Source organism: Galeopterus variegatus, unplaced genomic scaffold, assembly GCF_000696425.1.
Source record: "Galeopterus variegatus unplaced genomic scaffold, G_variegatus-3.0.2 Scaffold7057, whole genome shotgun sequence".
Classification (NCBI taxonomy): Eukaryota; Metazoa; Chordata; class Mammalia; order Dermoptera; family Cynocephalidae; genus Galeopterus; species Galeopterus variegatus.
In genome coordinates this window covers 59,688-76,551 of record NW_007733168.1, presented here as the reverse complement: position 1 = coordinate 76,551, position 16,864 = coordinate 59,688, and the positions used below count along the sequence as shown (strand labels likewise).

General features: G+C 45.7%; 1 protein-coding gene across 1 annotated transcript; it reads right to left on the bottom strand.

Annotated features, from left to right (window-relative positions):
- Window positions 1–12,779: 12,779 nt before the first annotated feature.
- LOC103607036 (spermatogenesis-associated protein 31C2-like) lies at window positions 12,780–16,608 on the bottom strand. The gene is made up of 4 exons (XM_008591583.1): window positions 16,465–16,608; window positions 14,170–16,233; window positions 13,905–14,111; window positions 12,780–12,860 (listed from the first exon to the last, which is right to left on the bottom strand). Exons 1-4 carry the CDS (start codon window positions 16,606–16,608, stop codon window positions 12,780–12,782), a joined length of 2,496 nt encoding a protein of 831 aa, XP_008589805.1.
- Window positions 16,609–16,864: the final 256 nt, after the last annotated feature.

Genomic DNA, 16,864 nt, shown 5'->3' with positions numbered 1-16,864 from the left:
TGTGGTTGATTATTGTGGCCTATTACCAAAACCTCTCCCCGCCCTCCCTTTGCTCCCTCTCCCCCAACAACCTCATATCTGTTCGCTTGTCTGTAACAACTTCAAGGAATTGTGATTGTTGTGTCTTCTTCCCTCCCCCCCCAGTTTATTTGTGTATTTATTTATTTATTTTTAGCTCCCACAGATAAGTGAGAACATGTGATATTTCTCTTTCTGTGCCTGAGTCGTTTCACTTAATATAATTTTCTCTAGGTCCATCCATGTTGTTGCAAATGGCAGTATTTCATTCTTTTTTATAGCAGAGTAGTATTCCATTGTGTAGATATACCACATTTTCCGTATCCACTCATCTGATGATGAACACTTGTAATAGTGAATTCTCTGAGTACGTGTTAGGCTAAAAATGTCTCAAGTTGATTTTCCTTTTTTTTTTTTGTCCTTTTTGAGATGGCCACACTGCGCTCAGCCAGTGAGCGCTGTGAACGCACCGATCATCCCTATATAGGATCCGAACCTGCGGCGGGAGCGCTGCAGTGCTCCTAGCGCTGCACTCTCCCGAGTGCGCCACAGGCTCGGCCCCTCAGGGTCCAATTTTATTTTTATTTTTTATTTTTTTCCTTTTTGTCTTTTTTTTTCGTGACCGGCAACGGATCGCAACCCTCAGTGTCGCACCCGTACCGGACCAGGATCGGCAACGGGATCACAACACTCGGTGTTGTGCCCGCCCCTTGCTCAGCCAGTGAGTGGCCGGTCTGTATGTGGGATCCGAACCCTCAGCGGGAGCGCCACCGCGCTCCTAAGCGGCGCACTGTAGCAGTGTGCCACCGGGCTGGCCCACAGGGTCCAATTTTAAATGTCAACAGGCTTAGAATGTAGCTCTCCAGAATTCTGCAATGGGGGAGGGGTGGTGGCAATTGGGGGGGTGGGGGTGGGGAGACATGCATGCAGGGCTCTGGCAGGTGGGCAGGATTGTGAAGATCACTCAGATTATGCATTGGCAGCACAATAGGTGTCTGCCTCCGAGGCAATTTTCAAATTGTTTCTCAGCAGAAAGCTTTTATCTGATGTTCAGTTTACTTCATTTCTTTATCAATAAACCTGCTTTTGTGCCCCAGAGCCCACCCTGCTGTAGAGTGGCTGCACTTTCTGAAGGTAGCTCAGAAAACACAATCTGGCACATACAGGGATTGTTAGGGAGGTAAGGGGAATGAGTGTCTGGAAATAGGATTGGATTGTCTGAGCGCATCCAGCAGGCTGGGTTGTTGTATGCACATCATTCTGTAGGAAGCAGTTCTCGTATGGCCATTGCTGGGATCTCTGCAGACTCCAGTGGACAGGCCTTGCTTATAATCCCGTTTGCTGGAAGGCCATGAAAATCCATGACAGACAGCTATGTGGCCTGCATGTCCAAGAACAGAAATACCATCATTTTGTTTCTGAGTATTATGTTGTGGTTGTGTTTAATTTTTTACCTTTTCAATAGTTTTAATTTAATTTTTAAACAAGTAATCCTCTGTGTTTCAAAGTCAAAATGTGAATGGAAAGTGTAGTGGTATGTCTTCCTTCCACCTGTTTCTCCTGGCCACCCAATTTCTTTTCTTGAGAAAACCAGTGTTACCTGTTTTTTAAAAATCTTTCCAGAGAGGTAATATGCAACTAAAAGCATGTATAAGCTAATTTTCTTTTTTAAAATGGTTTTAGTTTTTTCTTGGTTAAAAATTAATATATATTCCAATATTTTTGCTTTTATTTACAGTGATTGTGTTTGTACTGGGAACAGGGTTTGACTCTTTATTTCTGTATGGTAGAATCCTACAATGAGAAGAGAACTTCTACCATCCCTTAAAAATAAAAACACCCAAAAGAACAGAATAGCATGATTTATCAAATACAAGTAAGGATGCCCAGTTGAATTTGAATTTCAGATGAACAACAAATTAGTTTATATTACAGTTGTGCTCCATGCAGTATTAGGTACACAAGTTGATTTAAAATCTCTGCTTTGTTTACCTGTTATTTACATTTCACTAAGGTCCTACATTTTTTCTAGCAACTCTACTAAAAAAGCGTAACATTAAGCTAGTATTATTTACTAATCCCTAGAAGAACTTGCAGTAAGGAGACTCGAGTGTGAATTGTGGCTCTACCACAGAACAAACAGTTGTAGAAACAAGAAATAAGCAGGCTTTTTCTCCAAATTTTAAACCCGAATGGTGCAATGAACATTTCTATCAAATAGCTCCACAGTATTTGTCCACTGAGAAGGTAATGACCTGTACATAGTGACTGCCCATCTATATATTTCCCAGGACTGTAGTCCTCTGCAGCACAGAACTGCCTTCCTGCATGCACCTATTCTGCTTCTCCTGTCTGGCAGCTACCCTCTGCAGCTCTTAGGTAAGAAAACAATGTGAGAGCAATTGAACTTAAAACAAAAAAGATGAAAAACAAAAAGAAAAAACACTAGAGGTGCGGATTGGGGGAAAAAAAGGCAACTTGGAGAAGTTTTTCAGGACTAGAAGTTTTATCATGGGACAATCTTAAATGGTTTTCAGTCATAACTTTATTGGTGAGGGATGGTGAGAAATGATTGCACTCAGGCCCTGAAGAAAGGCAGGCTTCTTTGTGCCTTCTTCTCCTTGTCAAGTCAGTCAACCCATTGTTTACCAAGATTCCCATTCATGGTTTTGATATAGGACTTGAATGAGTTTTTCTCAGGGCCACTGATAGAGAAATGTTATTGTGGAAAAAGTATCTTAATTCTGTAATCATTTTTGCACTACATCAATATCCTAGATCTCAGAAGCAGATATGATCTAGTTAGCCCAAATGTAATTTTTGAAGACTGGCAGTGGGAGGGGGTAACTAAAAGTCCTTTGCCGTAGGAAAAACTCCAGGAATGGAGCCAGGACAAAGTCTTTCTTGGAGTGTTTCCCAGATCTAAAATTCTTTGCCAGCACTGTTCTGTAGTGGAACATTCAGACTGACTAGTAAAAAGGAAAGGACACACTATCTTTTGAGAGGCATGAACAAGAGTAAAGGCGTGCAGTCCCAAGAGAGTGTGAGCACTTGCCCCACTTTGAGAACACCTTGCTTTAGGGTTGATTGCTCCAAAAAGTCTTTCACTGAAGGTGGTGTATCTAAGCAATGATGACATGTTTGCAATTTTGAAAATCATGAGTGGTCATTTCAGATGCACTCTTGCTCAGGAGAGATGGCCAGAAAGGTCCCATGAGGAAGCATCATCACCTGCTTAGAGAAACTCCAGAGGTACCTCCAACCCATCACCTCCTTCCTCCTCTGCAGACCTCCCAGGACCTTCCAAGTGAGCCCCACACATGTGCACCAGCAAAGGCAGCACATCAGGGCTCTTTGCATTGTTCTCTTGGTGCCTGGACTGCAAGTGAGGGGGAAATGTAATTATGCAGGGAACATAAATGTGCGTCACCTCTGTATCTCTTAAAATAGTGCAAAAGCTGGAGGAAAACATGTTCAGTATTTGAAAATGATTATCCCCTGTGCAGGCTGTCTGCTCCCCCTATCCTGTACCCCCTCCCCTGCCCCCAAAAAGGAAAAAACCTTTTATCCAATTCAGTGAAGAAGTAGCTCATGTCACTGAAAAATGAGTGAGGTTGTCACGTACATGTCATTGCTTCACTTACGAAACTTGTTACTGTAAACTTACCAGACAGCATTTATGTTGTAACTACACTCATTTTTCAATGAGGTGAGCAACTTTGCAAACTTGAATAAGTAGCTTTTTTTCATAGTTGTATGTTGTCAAGTCCTGATGGACTTGCAAATGTCGATTGGCTGTGGATGCAAGAGTTTGACAGAAATCAGTGAAAGCATTATATGAAAATCATTTAGCTACTTGGAATTTACAGTGAAGAGGATTGTGTATTTTATTATTGTTTGTAAATTGTATGGTACATATGCATTATATTAGTAAAATTTATCACGCAGACGTGTGTATATTTCTGGGTTGGTTGGGGGTCAATGTGTGTATTTGAGGATATGAGAAAGTTTTGTTTTGATTTTGGGGGGGTGTAAGAGTCTTGGGGTGGTTTTGAGTATCTGAAAATGTGGTGATATACTTGTGTGTGGGCCTCTTGGGGACTGTAGCAATTCAGGGGGTGCCATCATTTGAATATCGCCCCAAGCTCATATTAGAACTTAACCTGCAGTATGTAGTTGAAGGTGGGGGCCTTTAAGAGGTGATTGGATGGGAAGGACTGTGTCCTGTCAATGGATTGATCCATTCATGGAGTAATGGGTTAATGATTTAATGGGTTTTCTAGGGTGTGGTTCTGATGGCTTCATAAGGAGAGCAAGTGAGGCGGTTAGCTGTCTTGCTCTTGCCCTTCTCACCGTGTTATACTCTGGTCACTGTGGGTCCCTATAGAGTGTTCCCACCCAGAAGAAGGCCCTCACCAGATGCACTTTCTGGATGGTAGACCTTCTAGCTTCCAAAAGTATAAGAAATAAATAAATTTTGTTTCCTTAAATGAGCCAGTTTCAGATATTCTGTTACAAGCAACCAAAACAGGTTAGTACAGGATGTGTAAATGGTTTGCCATATGTCTTTATTTGGGGATGAAATTTGGGAGTTTCTTTATTTGGGAATCAAATTTGGGAGTTGCTATGTATTTCATTGGTCGGTGAGAATTTCTGATATGCGTATTCATGTGTGGGTATTTGGGATTAAGGGAAGATCCTGCCTTTTTGCTAGAGTGGATAGGGTTGAGCGTATGTGGAGGATGTGAGATGTAATGCATCTATACTCAAAGAGTTTAGGTGTTTGTTATTGGGGTTGGAGGAATATTTTACGTGTGTGTTTTTTCTGAACGTTGGGGATTTGTGTGTCTGATGGTAGGTGTGGAAGGGTTATCTGCTTGTGCATATGGGCAGTGTTAGGGAAAGTGCTTGTGTATATTTCTTTGGATGTGCAATCTGCTTTATAGAATTTGGGAACATAGGAAAACCATTTGTGTATTCAGAGTATGCTGCACAGTTGTGTGTGTTTGTTTTCTGTAATTTTCAGGAAATGTGTATGAGTATTTCGGTGGGCGAGGGCAGATCTATGATTATTTTGGGGAAGTGGTAGGATGAATATGTGCAGTTGTGGGGTGGGATTTGTATGGCTGTATTCTGGAAGATGCAGGAGTTATAGTATAAATACTATGAGAGTATTTGGGATCTGTGATTATGTATTTTCAGGTAGTGTGGGGATGTATGTATATTTGGGGATATAAGGTGGCATGTTTGCATATTTGTAGTGTGCTAGGTAATTGTGGGTATATTGGGGGCATGTGGAGAGCCAAATGTGTATCGAGTTTGTGTGTGTATTCAAGGGGCATAGCAGTTTAGATGAATACTTTTGGGCAGTATGTGTTTGTAGTTTTCAATAGGGTTATATATTTTGAGGATTGAGCGTTGTGTATCTGTTAGAGAGCTGGCGTTCTCTGTTTATACACGGGAGTGGGAGAACTATTTATCTGTATTAGAGCTATGTGATACAGTTATCTGTTAGTATCTGTGGATGTAGGAGCCAGTTCATACTGGACTGAGATAATTTGGGATTTGGGTATGGTTTTATGTGTATTTGTAAAGGGTATACTGGAGACTTTTCTGTGTGTCTTGAGTGTGTGTGCTGGTTTCCATGTACATCCATCAGCTTGTGGATGAATTATATGTTTATTCTTAGTGTATGGGAGGGCTGGCCAGTTAGCTCAGTTGGTTAGGGTGTAGCTTGTGATGTAAAGGTCAAGTGTTTGGATCTCTGTACCTGGTCAGCAGCCAGAAATGTCTGTGTGTGTATAGATAGTGTATGGGATTGTGAGTTTAATGGAACCATAGTTAGGTCCGTTTGTCCAATGTGCAGTGGGAATAATGGAAGTTTTAAGTCTTAGGCCAAGTAATGGAGATCAGGTGGCTAAAGCTCAGAAAAAACCTGTACTCCTCCACTGCTGGCATGGAGGGGTTTTTGTAAGAAAAGGATCCCCATTGGGCAAGGGGCTGTGCAGTTAACTCCTGGGTGGTTCTGATTAGCTGAATTTGAAGCAACTTTTGGTTCTTTGCTGTCAATCTTCCAGCTTTTATCAATGTCTTTCTTCTGACAGTTTATCTCCACTCCACACATTCCAAAGGATGGAAAGCTCTGGTTTTTATCTTATAAAGACGTCTTGCAGGTGTACGTTGAGACAATGTCTCTTATCCCTGGAACTTAGTGACTATTTTATGGTCCTTCTTATCACTTAGTTAACATCCCGTCCTGCTCAGCTGCCTCCTTTCCCTCCCTTCCTCAATTGCTGGTTCTAAATCCTAACTCCCTAACTGGAGAGTCCTGTTCCCAGAGCCTAAATCAGCATTAGTTTGAGGAACCAAGGCCACAGCTCACTTTCATTAAACTTTGGGGGACTTCATCCGAATGGGGTACCACCTCAGCCTCATGAGAAGTATGGAAAGTGTATTTCCTGGGAGGGTGCCAGGGTGTTTGTTACATGTGTTTTGGAATATTTGGAAGATGAGGTGGGGAGATTGTGTTCTGGAGATGTGAGATATCGTATAGTGTTTTGGGGGATGTATATATTCATGGACTGGGCATATTTGCACATGTGTGTTTGTCCATAGGTGTGTGAGAGTTGTGTGTGTGTGTGTCTATTGGAGTAGAAGGATTGTTGGTGTTTTTGTTTTTTGTGTGTTTGTACTGAGCATGCAGGATTTGTATTGATGGGTAGTTTAGGGGTGTGTGAGTATATGAAGACTTTTAGGGGTCCTCCGCGTCTGTTCTGGAATGTAATACTTTCAGAATTTGTTGGCATTCCTTGTTTAGGTGTTCTCCGTATTTATGAGGTGGACTTATATATATGTGCTAAGTATAGGTTGTTTGTGGCTGTATGAATTTTTGAGTTTATGGGGCTTATGTGTTTTGTATTCTGGAAGATGTGGGAGATGTGGGAGTTTCAGAGTCTGTTTGGAAGCAGAGGCTGTGTAGGTTGTGTGTGCGTTCAGGAATTGTAGTGCATGACATAATTGTGTGTTAGAGATGTGAAATATTTGATTTGAATGCCATGTCTCTGAGGGCAGGTTGCAAGATTTCCACTCATTCACTCAGTCTTATAGTGACATCTCACTTCCCCTTGACAAGTATATCTGACTACCCCACAGTGTTAGAGATCACAGAATGTGTGAAATGACGACGTACCTACTGCAGAAGATTGCTGGGTATGTAGATGGTGTACAGTGGATAGACTGGTGCAGACTTTTATTTCAGTTCGTTTTCTATGTCTAGTGATGTGTCCAAGAGATTGGTTTTGGCATCAAAACTGAACTACTACTACTTTCTCCACTTGTTCTCCAGGTATCATCTTTCAGTGGCAAGTGTAGGTACAGAGGCCGCCTTCCTTAAAACTTGATTATTAATTAAATAAGCTTATCTCACGACCACTGAAGTAATGCCATGGAAGAGTGTGCCCATGCTCAAGCTTGCTCACTGTGATTGCGTGGCCTGGTAGCTAGGACTGTTTCTCAGTTTTTGCCAGTTTGTGAATATGATCAGTGGATACAGACCCTAGGAATATTGATCTGATGTTTAATTTTGTGTGATATTTTTAACACCCTGCCTAAGCCACTCTAGCCACTACATATAGTTGACCTCGTTCCTGAGAGTCCATTTTCCTTTTCTCTCCTCAGAACTGCTCACATGGTCAAATGTATTCTAGTGGATTTTCCATATATGAGACTGAAGTGCTGTTTTTATTTTTTTAATTAGTAAATAAGACTATTGCTTTCACACTTGCGCCCATCTTTCAAAAGCAATAGGATACTTGTAACAATGCACTGTACATGTAAACCATTCTTAACTGCAAGCCTCTCTCAGGTTCTCCTGGGTGCGGTGTGTGCTGCTGGTCACCAGTCTCTGCTAGATGCTGCCTAAGGTTCGACTGCTCTGTGCCCCGTGCCCCAAGCTCCCTGCTATCTACTCCTTGCCCACTGTCCCCTCTAGCTCTGCCCACCCTGGAAGGCCCTGAGCTTCTTGCACTGGGTTCTACTTGACTCTTCATTCTGCTCCACCCAACACAGTCTTTCCCCACTGACTTGGGGTCCCTTGTGGACCACAGCTGTGTGTTTTCTGCAGACGAGTGCGGGGAGATTGGTCCACTTGCCTATTTCCTGCCCTTCACCTGCAAAGTGGTACTAAGCAGAAGTTGCTGTTCAGGAGCCTAGTAATGGCCCTTCTAGAGTGTACTCGTGTCTCTCCATCTCTGGATAGGCCACACATGTAGTTTGCTTGATAGTACCCAGCTCCCGTGATTGTGTTGGGTTCTAGGTCTGTTCCCTTGAAAAGACTGAGGGTCTGGCTTATGTCAGTGTTTCTCCAAAATTCCTGTCATTCTCGTAGTCAGTAAAAAGTTTTCGAGGGCCGAGCCTGTGGCGCACTCGGGAGAGTGCAGCGCTGGGAGTGCAGCAGCGCTCCCGCCGCGGGTTCGGATCCTATATAGGGATGACCGGTTCGCTCACAGCGCTCACTGGCTGAGCGTGATGCGGCCGGTCTCAAAAAGGACAAAAAAAAAAAAAAAGTTTTCTGAGCATGTGGCTACAATATATGTATATTTATTTCTTTGCAAATTCATGCACTGTGGTTGTATAACAAAGCTTATACTCATATACGTGTGTGTATACATATTTTTTTAATGAGATGGAAAAGAACGTAAAAGGAAGTTCTAATATTTGTTTTTTTCTGCAGCCCAGTGTACTGTCTTGTCCCCTCCTGCTGCTGGGCCCACCACCCAGAGCCTCACAATCAGTGAACTTCCATGTTAGGTTTAGGTGTTGGGTGGGGTGTTGGGAGCAAAGCAGGGGTAGCCTGTCTAGGACCTGGATTTTGGGTACTTTTGCCTCCACTCCTCAATATCTGTGATGACTACATTGAATTGCAGGTGGATGAAGGATTCGAAAATGGTGCACATTTCACGATGGAGTCTTTCCCAGAGAGAGAAGTGGAGTTCACTGCACTGCACAGTTGTTCATGGAAGGTAGGAAACACAGATTTCCTTTGCTTGTCATCATTTTCTTTTTAAACCATACCATGATTAAAAATAACAGACTGCTATCAAGAAGAATCCCCATACTCTGAAATATGTTATCTAAATGGTAGAGTGACTTCTTTTTTTTTTTGGCTGAGGTAGTAATATGTACCATAACCTGGCGTTGGGGACAAAATTTCTTCCAGGGATCTCACCTGGCTGGTCTATGAAAGGGACAGTTTGTCATAGGTTGTGTGATGCAGTAGAGGAAGATTTTGGCCTGAGCCAGCAGATGTGGAAACTGAGTATCTTTGTGGTTTGGAGAATGTCTCTGTGACTCGGGGTCCCCATTCGTTAAGTAGGTGACTGGGCTGGAGAAAAAACTTAAAGCATGGTCACTGTTTGATAATGGCTCTTCCTCCTCCATCTTCCTCCTCCTCTCTCTCCTTTTCTATTTCCACTTCTCCTGCTCCTTTCCTCGCCTTCTTTATCTGAAGTCGCTGGTGAGTCCTCAGCCAGGGATTGGTGGTTAGGAGGTGAGGTGGTGGTAAAGGGCAGGGTCTTGCCTGAGCAAAAGAAGGAGGTAACAGCATGCAGTGCTGCCTTGGTTCCTACTTAAATTATGTACAGATCTGTCTGACGGTGTCCTGGCCATGGTGAACAGATCTAGACCTGTGTGTCCTTCCTGATCTACCTTCTGCAAATCGTTCCATCAGACGGCCTTGTGGGAGGCCTTCCAGCTTTCGTAGCCTATAAAATATGTAGTTATTTGAGGGGCAGGGATATCTCAGCTTCTTATACTGAGAAAAGTTTAAGAGAACATAATCTGGTTGTTTTTTTGTCCAGAAAGTATTCCTGCTGGTAATTGTGTTTGGGTTCATGCTCCATTCCAAGGGGGATAAGAGTGAGTACAGAACCTTACAAACCACATTTCCTTATATTACTTCTGTAGAAACATTCTGGTCCACAGTTCTTGAAAGAAAGAGAAAAAACAAAAACCCAAGAATATTAATGCAGCTAATCCAGAGAGCCAGTTAAAGCAAAATAAAAAAGTAACAAAGCTTAGATGGAAGAGCTGTTGTCACTCACGTGTTTTTTAAGAGGAGGAGATGAGGCCATCATGTTTTTCTGTGAAAGGCACTAGCTTTTCCCAAATCCTCATCTGTTTGCCAAAGTTACATTATTTTGTACCTTTTTGTAGAATTTAGCTTCCTCTTATTTGAAGACATGGTTTCGGAATATGGGCTGTTACTTCCAAAAAGAAAGTACCTTTTTCATGGTTGTGGGAGGTTGTGGGTGTGGAGGTCCATAGGAAGGTGCTGAGTTATTCTGGTTAGTATTTACTATGTACTGTTTACTGATTAGACATTAGAGGGCATTCCTGGCCACTTGTCATAGTTCTATAATTCAGTAACATAATAAGAATATTTCACACAGAGAGAAAATTTCAAAAAACGAATAGCTATAATTTTAAAACATGTATTATTGCCTGAGTATGCTTTATTCTTAATTTAAAAGAATAAAGGGGCTGACCACTTTTAGCTCAGTTGGTTAAAGCACAGTGTCAAAAACACCAGGGTCGGGGATTTGGATCTCTGTACTGGCCAGCCACCAAAAAATAAACAAATTACTAATTAAACAAATAAATATACACCCTCAGATCCTTCGCTTCAGTTTGTTTTCATCTCAGGGAAGGAACCGTGATGCTGTCATAGCTGTGGGTAATCAAAGAGAATTAACCAGAGACATGTATTTGATATCTGTTTTTTATTTTGCTTTTACGAAGTCAAGGGCAACAAGACTCTCATCAGGAGTGAGAAATATATAGTCTCAACTAGGTGCATAATTTCAAGTGTTAGTTGTATAGCGAGACCTTTGATTATTAATTATAATAAAAATGCAGATTAAATGTACATTTTCTTTCATTAAACAGGTTTTTAACTGCCAGTTCTCAAGTAATAGAAGGAAGGTATGTGTCTACCACTGATTATCTGGTATATTTTCTAAAATTTCAAAATTATTTTAATCAGTGTGTCTTTTTTGTCCCACTGTAGTGAATGTAAAACACAACCTGACTTCCAGAGTCATAGACAACATGTATTTCTTGGAATTATTTTAAAAAATAAACCTTCTGAATAATCCAGCAGTTTAAGCTATGTGAGCCAAACCTTAGGATTTGGTCATATTCTGGAAACAAGTGTTGTACCATTTGAGGGTATTACCAAATTTTAAGGAGCAAAATAAACACTATCATTTAATTATTTAATATCATCAAGCAAAAAGTATCAATTTGCCAGTGGATGTAAGACAGACATTGCCAGAAAAATGTCTCTTGTGTGAAAAAGCTTCATGTGTTTGATAACATAGCTTGTTTCATTTAATATAAAGCAAACCTCACACACCTGACACCAGCTGTTATGTGCAAAATAATGTGCGAGTTGCACAGCCCCCAGGAGTGAGTGTGAGTGAGAGGCGTCTCTGCTGGGCCATTCTGCTCCTGGATTCCCTTTGCCGAGGACTCCCGTTTTCCTTTTTCCAAAGTAAAGTCAGTCATTTAAAGTGCAGGGACTCCTGCACTGAGAATGTGTGGTCCCCGATGCCATCCGACTGGATGAAAACTAACAATTGAACAAATAAGATATTTTCCCTCAGATACTGCAGAGATTTGCTCATTTTCAAACTTTGTGGTTCTCTAAATTGTGGGTCAGAGACACTCAAGCTAATGAAAATCTGTGAAGAAAAGGATTTTTACAGATTTACACATGAAATAAAAATACATGAGCATTTCTCAGGGAAGCACAGCTGATGGTCTCCCTTTTTTGTGGTCAGTTTGCTAAGTGCTTTCAGATCCACTGGGAAGAACGTGTCCCTGGGTAGCTGCTTAAGCTCCTTAGAGTGGATGTGAGGTCTCTGTGGGTCTCTGGCAGAGGCCTCTGTGGAGGTCTCTAAGTTGGGTCTCTCAGTTGTCCCTCAGTTGTAGCTGTCAGAGGTCTCTGCAGAGGTCTCTCAGCCAGGTGTCTGTTAGAGGTCTCTGAGGGTTTCTGTCAGAGGTCTCTGGAGGATCTCTGTTGGAGATCTCTGTCGGGTCAATCGTAGAAGTCTCTGGAAGGTCTTTATCAGAGGTCAGTAAGGGTGTCTTTTTGGCTGCAGACCCAGACCCACAATTGGCTCTATCATCATGGGTCTGCCCCAGAGGCCGCCTGGGTCATGGCATGAGTGGACCCTGCCTCAGGCAAGCCTGCAGCATCTATTCCCTTCCACCTGGCACCATCATGTCCCCGGTGGTGTACTAATGGGCACAGGCACAGCGCCATCCCCTGTCCTCTGCTGCAGCCCCTCGTGGAGTGGGACCATCCCCCACGGAGTGGTGCCCACAGGGCTCAAGCAATAACCCCGGGAGGTGGTGCCACCTCACCCTACCCTGGGCTGCCGGAGAGGCAACAGCACTGTTGCCGAGGGACAGCTGCGAGTGGCACTCGTGGCATGGCCCTGGTCTGCCCTCAGTGGACAGGTCACCCCTGCCCCTCATAGGCACAGTGCTGTCCATAGGTCCAGGAGCCAGGGGTACTTGCAATATGACCCCGGGCCAGCCGCTGCACCCTGTAAGTTCCCGCCTGTCCCATGGGCACAGTTCTGGGCCCTGTGCACATATGAAGGTGACCAGACCGTGAGTGATGTGAATGAACAGCGCTGGCTGACCCTGTGGTCAGTGCCTCCTTTCCAGATGCTGCAGAGGACGTGGTGAGGTCCTCAGATGGACCATTGGAAATGATCATCCCTGGCCTGGCCCTCTGAGACGAAGGTGGCCTTCCCAGGCCTGTGACCCTGGAGCTAGAGCAGACACACCGGGGTGTGCAGGGTGAGCCTGGCCTTGACGTGTCCCCTCCAGGCCTATGGACGGGGTGGGACATGTGCCTGGATGGTGTCCCCAGGCCATGCAGCTCTTTCCTTGGCTCTGAGCTGCACTGTTCTCCCACATCCCACCCTTGGTCCTTTGTGTGCCACTACGGAATGTTACTGCACACAACGTCATTCCAAGGGGGTGTGGCAGGTGGCCCGGGCAGGGGCAGTCATGTGTTGCTGGAGTCCGGTCCTCCTGCTGCTCTGGACAGGAAGGGTGATGTGCCATGTCGTGTCACCCACGTGAGCTGAGCGGGGTCGGCAGGGCCCATCTCTGTCCCCAGTCACAGGAGAGAGGGACCCAGGGCAGGCAAGTATGTCCCCCCCTAGAGTTCCAAGGTCACGGTTCTCCCTCTGGATTTAGTGTCAGCACTGCCTCCCCCAAACTTCTTGAGCTCACGTTGTGATGGGCGAGGCTATTTGGCTCTGACATTCCAGGCCAAGGAGAATCAGCCTCTGTGGACCCATCCCCTACAGCACAGCAAGTTCAAGGTCAAGGGAAAGCAGGGGAGATGGGTGAGCCCCACCCCAGGTGGGGTCTTCACAGGGTTTGGTCATCCTGACAAGTAATGGCCACATCATGAAAACAAGGTAAAGGGAGGGACTCCAGGGTGAGGGTGGGTGTGCAAGGCCACAGTCAGCCTCCCACAGGCCCAGTCCCTTCTAGAAACTGCACTCGGAAAGAGCTGACCCATTCCCTTAGCCCCGCAGGGCACAGACAGAGCCAGTACCTCTGAGGAGGAAAAACATATATTAGGAAACAGTGCATATCTTGGGAGGAAGAAGCCATCAACACACAGAGGGACTGGTGACTTGGGGGGGAACAGATTTTTTCTGTGTGGGCTGAAGGTTTTCTGGGGAAAAACCTTTCTCACCAGGAAACGGGTGAGAAGCATGATCTGGTTGACCAGACCAGACACCTCTCTGAAGACGACAGTGTCTAGGCCAGTGAATGGAGTGGCCCGAGGCTCTCACCAGCAGTGGCCTATGCTGGCAGGGACTGGCTGGTGACACATGCTCCCTGGGAAGTGAGGCCCAACTGCTGTCCCCATCTCTGTGCTTAACTGGATGGCTGTGACCCACTGGGGTGGCATGGTGACTGTAGGCCATACTTCTCATCACGGCTCTTTGCTCTGGTGTAGGAAGGACTCCTGTGGTGGCTGGAACACCCTCCCACTGGGGCTGTCGAGGCAGAAAGTTCATGGCGAAGCCCCATTTTCTCCTCTAGAATCTGTCCAACAGTGGTCATGAGCGCCTGGGCTTCAGCCTTGCCATTGTCCACAAACAGTCCATTTGGGACTGGTCCACGGCTCCAGGCGGCGGCTGGTGCGGGCTTGACTTTTTGCAGGGGATCTTTGTGCCCTTTGCTTTTTTCACTGGGGACAATCCAATGCAGAAAGCACCTGATCCTTTTCTTGAAGTGGCTTTCTGGGGATGCTTGTCCCTTCTCTGGCAGGAGCCGGGAGGACTGGCTACTTAAGGACTCTACTGACTCCGTGTCCTGGGCAGAGGGGCTTAATCCTGTGAGCATTTGCTCATGCCTTCCTTGCGTGAGCCTCCTGCGGCCCTCTCTCCTGCCAATAGGGCCAAACATCTTGCTCAGGCTTTTCCGTAGGTTCTGAAATTTTGGGCTCCTGGGCTCCTCCTGCCCCTGGCTGCTCTGTTCCCTTGATAAGAAGTCACATGCCCCCTGGAAAGCTGATGTGTTGCTGCTGGACATGCTCTGGAAGCTAGACAGAGAGGCCTGAGTAGACAAGATGTTGTCACCAGATGGGGTCTCTGTTTTGTATGCAGACCTCTGAGCTCCCTTACACACAGGCAAGGGACCAGGTTGAGGACTACGCTGGATGGAAACTGACGTTTTTGCTGCCACCTTGTCTCCTGGATCTTGGTGAGGAGGTTCTCCCGGGGCATTGGCAGCCTCAGCTATGGATTTGGCATCAGAATCCCTGGTGGCTGATGAGAGAAAGGCAGGCTGTGAAAGGGACAAAGGTTGAGCTTTTTGTACCTTAAGAAGATGTGGGGGCTTGTGGACCTTGAGGGTCTGTCTCCTCTCATGGCTTTCCTGAAACCTTTTAATATGCACTTCCAGCACCTGTCGAGTGTGCACATCAAGGAAGGAAAGCTGCTGGGAGGTGTTCACGTTAGACTCCTCGCCCTCGGAGGGTGCTAGGTTTCCACTTTCCATGTGAATGTTTGAGTTTTCCAGAGACAAGAGATGGCCATTAGTGAGACTGGGACGATGAACATCCTCAGGGAACATGCCCTTGTTGATCTCTCCCAGTTTTCTGTGCAAATGGACTTCTACGATGTCTTCTAGATGCTTCATTTCTGGGCTTCTTGGTGAATCCTTTCCTGAGTCACTTCCCAATAGCCTCATCCAGTCCCTTTCTGACTTTTTCTCAGTGTTGGCCCCTGGAACCTTCCGTGAGTTGCTTTCCAAAGCCCTGGGAAGATCTTCTAGGACCCTCCGCAGACTGTGTTTTGGATCGTTGCTTGGGATCTCCCCAAGCTGGAATTTGGCTGGGCCCCTGAATTCCATTTTCTCCATGTTCTGGCTGCTCCCACCTATAAACACAGAGGGCCCATGCCTGTCCTTTACCTGAGAAATCCCTGGGAATTCATCCTGAGGCTGTATCAGGTCTGGAGACATGTGGGGCCTCGCGGACAGTCTGCAACACTGCTGTGTAAACCTGTGTTGAAGGTCCTGAGGCTGTATCAGGTCTGGAGACAAGTGGGGTCTGGGGGACAGTCCACAGCAGTGCGGTGTGAACCTCTGTTGAAGGTCTTGACGCTGTATCAGGTCTGGAGATAAGTGGGGCCTGGGCGACAGTCCACAGCAGTGCGGTGTGAACCTCTGCTGAAGGTCCTGACGCTGTATCAGGTCTGGAGACACATGGTTCCTGGGGGACAGTCCACAGCAGTGCGGTGTGAACCTCTGCTGAAGGTCCTGAGGCTGTATCAGGTCTGGAGACACGTGGGGCCTGGGGGACAGCCCACAGCAGTGCTGTGTGAACCTCTGCTGAAGGTGTTCCTCCAGTTGCTCCTGGAGCTCAGGGATGAAGAAGTCTCCTGGGAGGAGGGAGACTGACTCATGGTCCTGGAAGGCCTCACTGTCGGGGGTGAGTTGGCTAAAGGCTTCCTGCGGCTTCTTGACCACACAGGGTAAATCCCTCTGACTTTCTTGTTCCTTCCTCAAAAGGTCACGTGCCAGGCATTGGATGGAAGTTGGGATAAGAAGCTGGGCCTTCTGCTGGTTTGTAGGGCAAGGTGCTCCCTGGGCCACAATCTGTGGTGAGTAGCACTGTGGGATGGGGAGACAGGATGAGGTGTGGGGCTGGCTGTGGGTCTCAGCCAGAGGTGAGGGCGGGGACAGTGGCAAGGCTCGAATTAGAGGTTGGAGTTGGGCCACAGGGAGGGACCAAAGCTGTGGCTGAAAAGTTTGTGGAGATGGTTGAGTCTGAATTTGTACGAGAAAGGAATGAGAGAGTTCATTGAATAAAGGAGAGGGAAACTCCAGTGGGGAACCAGAGACCCTGATTGTAGCCACCAGGGAGTCACTGTGCAGAAAGAAGAGGCCCCAGACGAGCTGGCTGATTTTGTACTGTAAATGGCCCTGCAACACCTTGGGACCAGATAGCTGCTGAGGACTGGGCAGCTGCTCTGGTTTGTCTTTCATGCTCCAGAAGAGTTTTGGGGTTCTGTTGTCCTGCTTGTCACCCAGTGATTTGAATGTATTCCCCAGAGAATCCAGGGAAGAGTCTGATTTCTTCTTTTCTTTTTCTTTCCATGAATTCAGTTCTTTTCTCTTGGTGATTATTATGACCAGTAGCTTGTCGACGTTGGAGTTGATCAAAGTGGGGCCACCAGGCTCCGTCTGCCTGTGTGTTGGGTCTCCCCAGAATGAGGCCTCTGGTAGCCTGAGTGAAAAATAT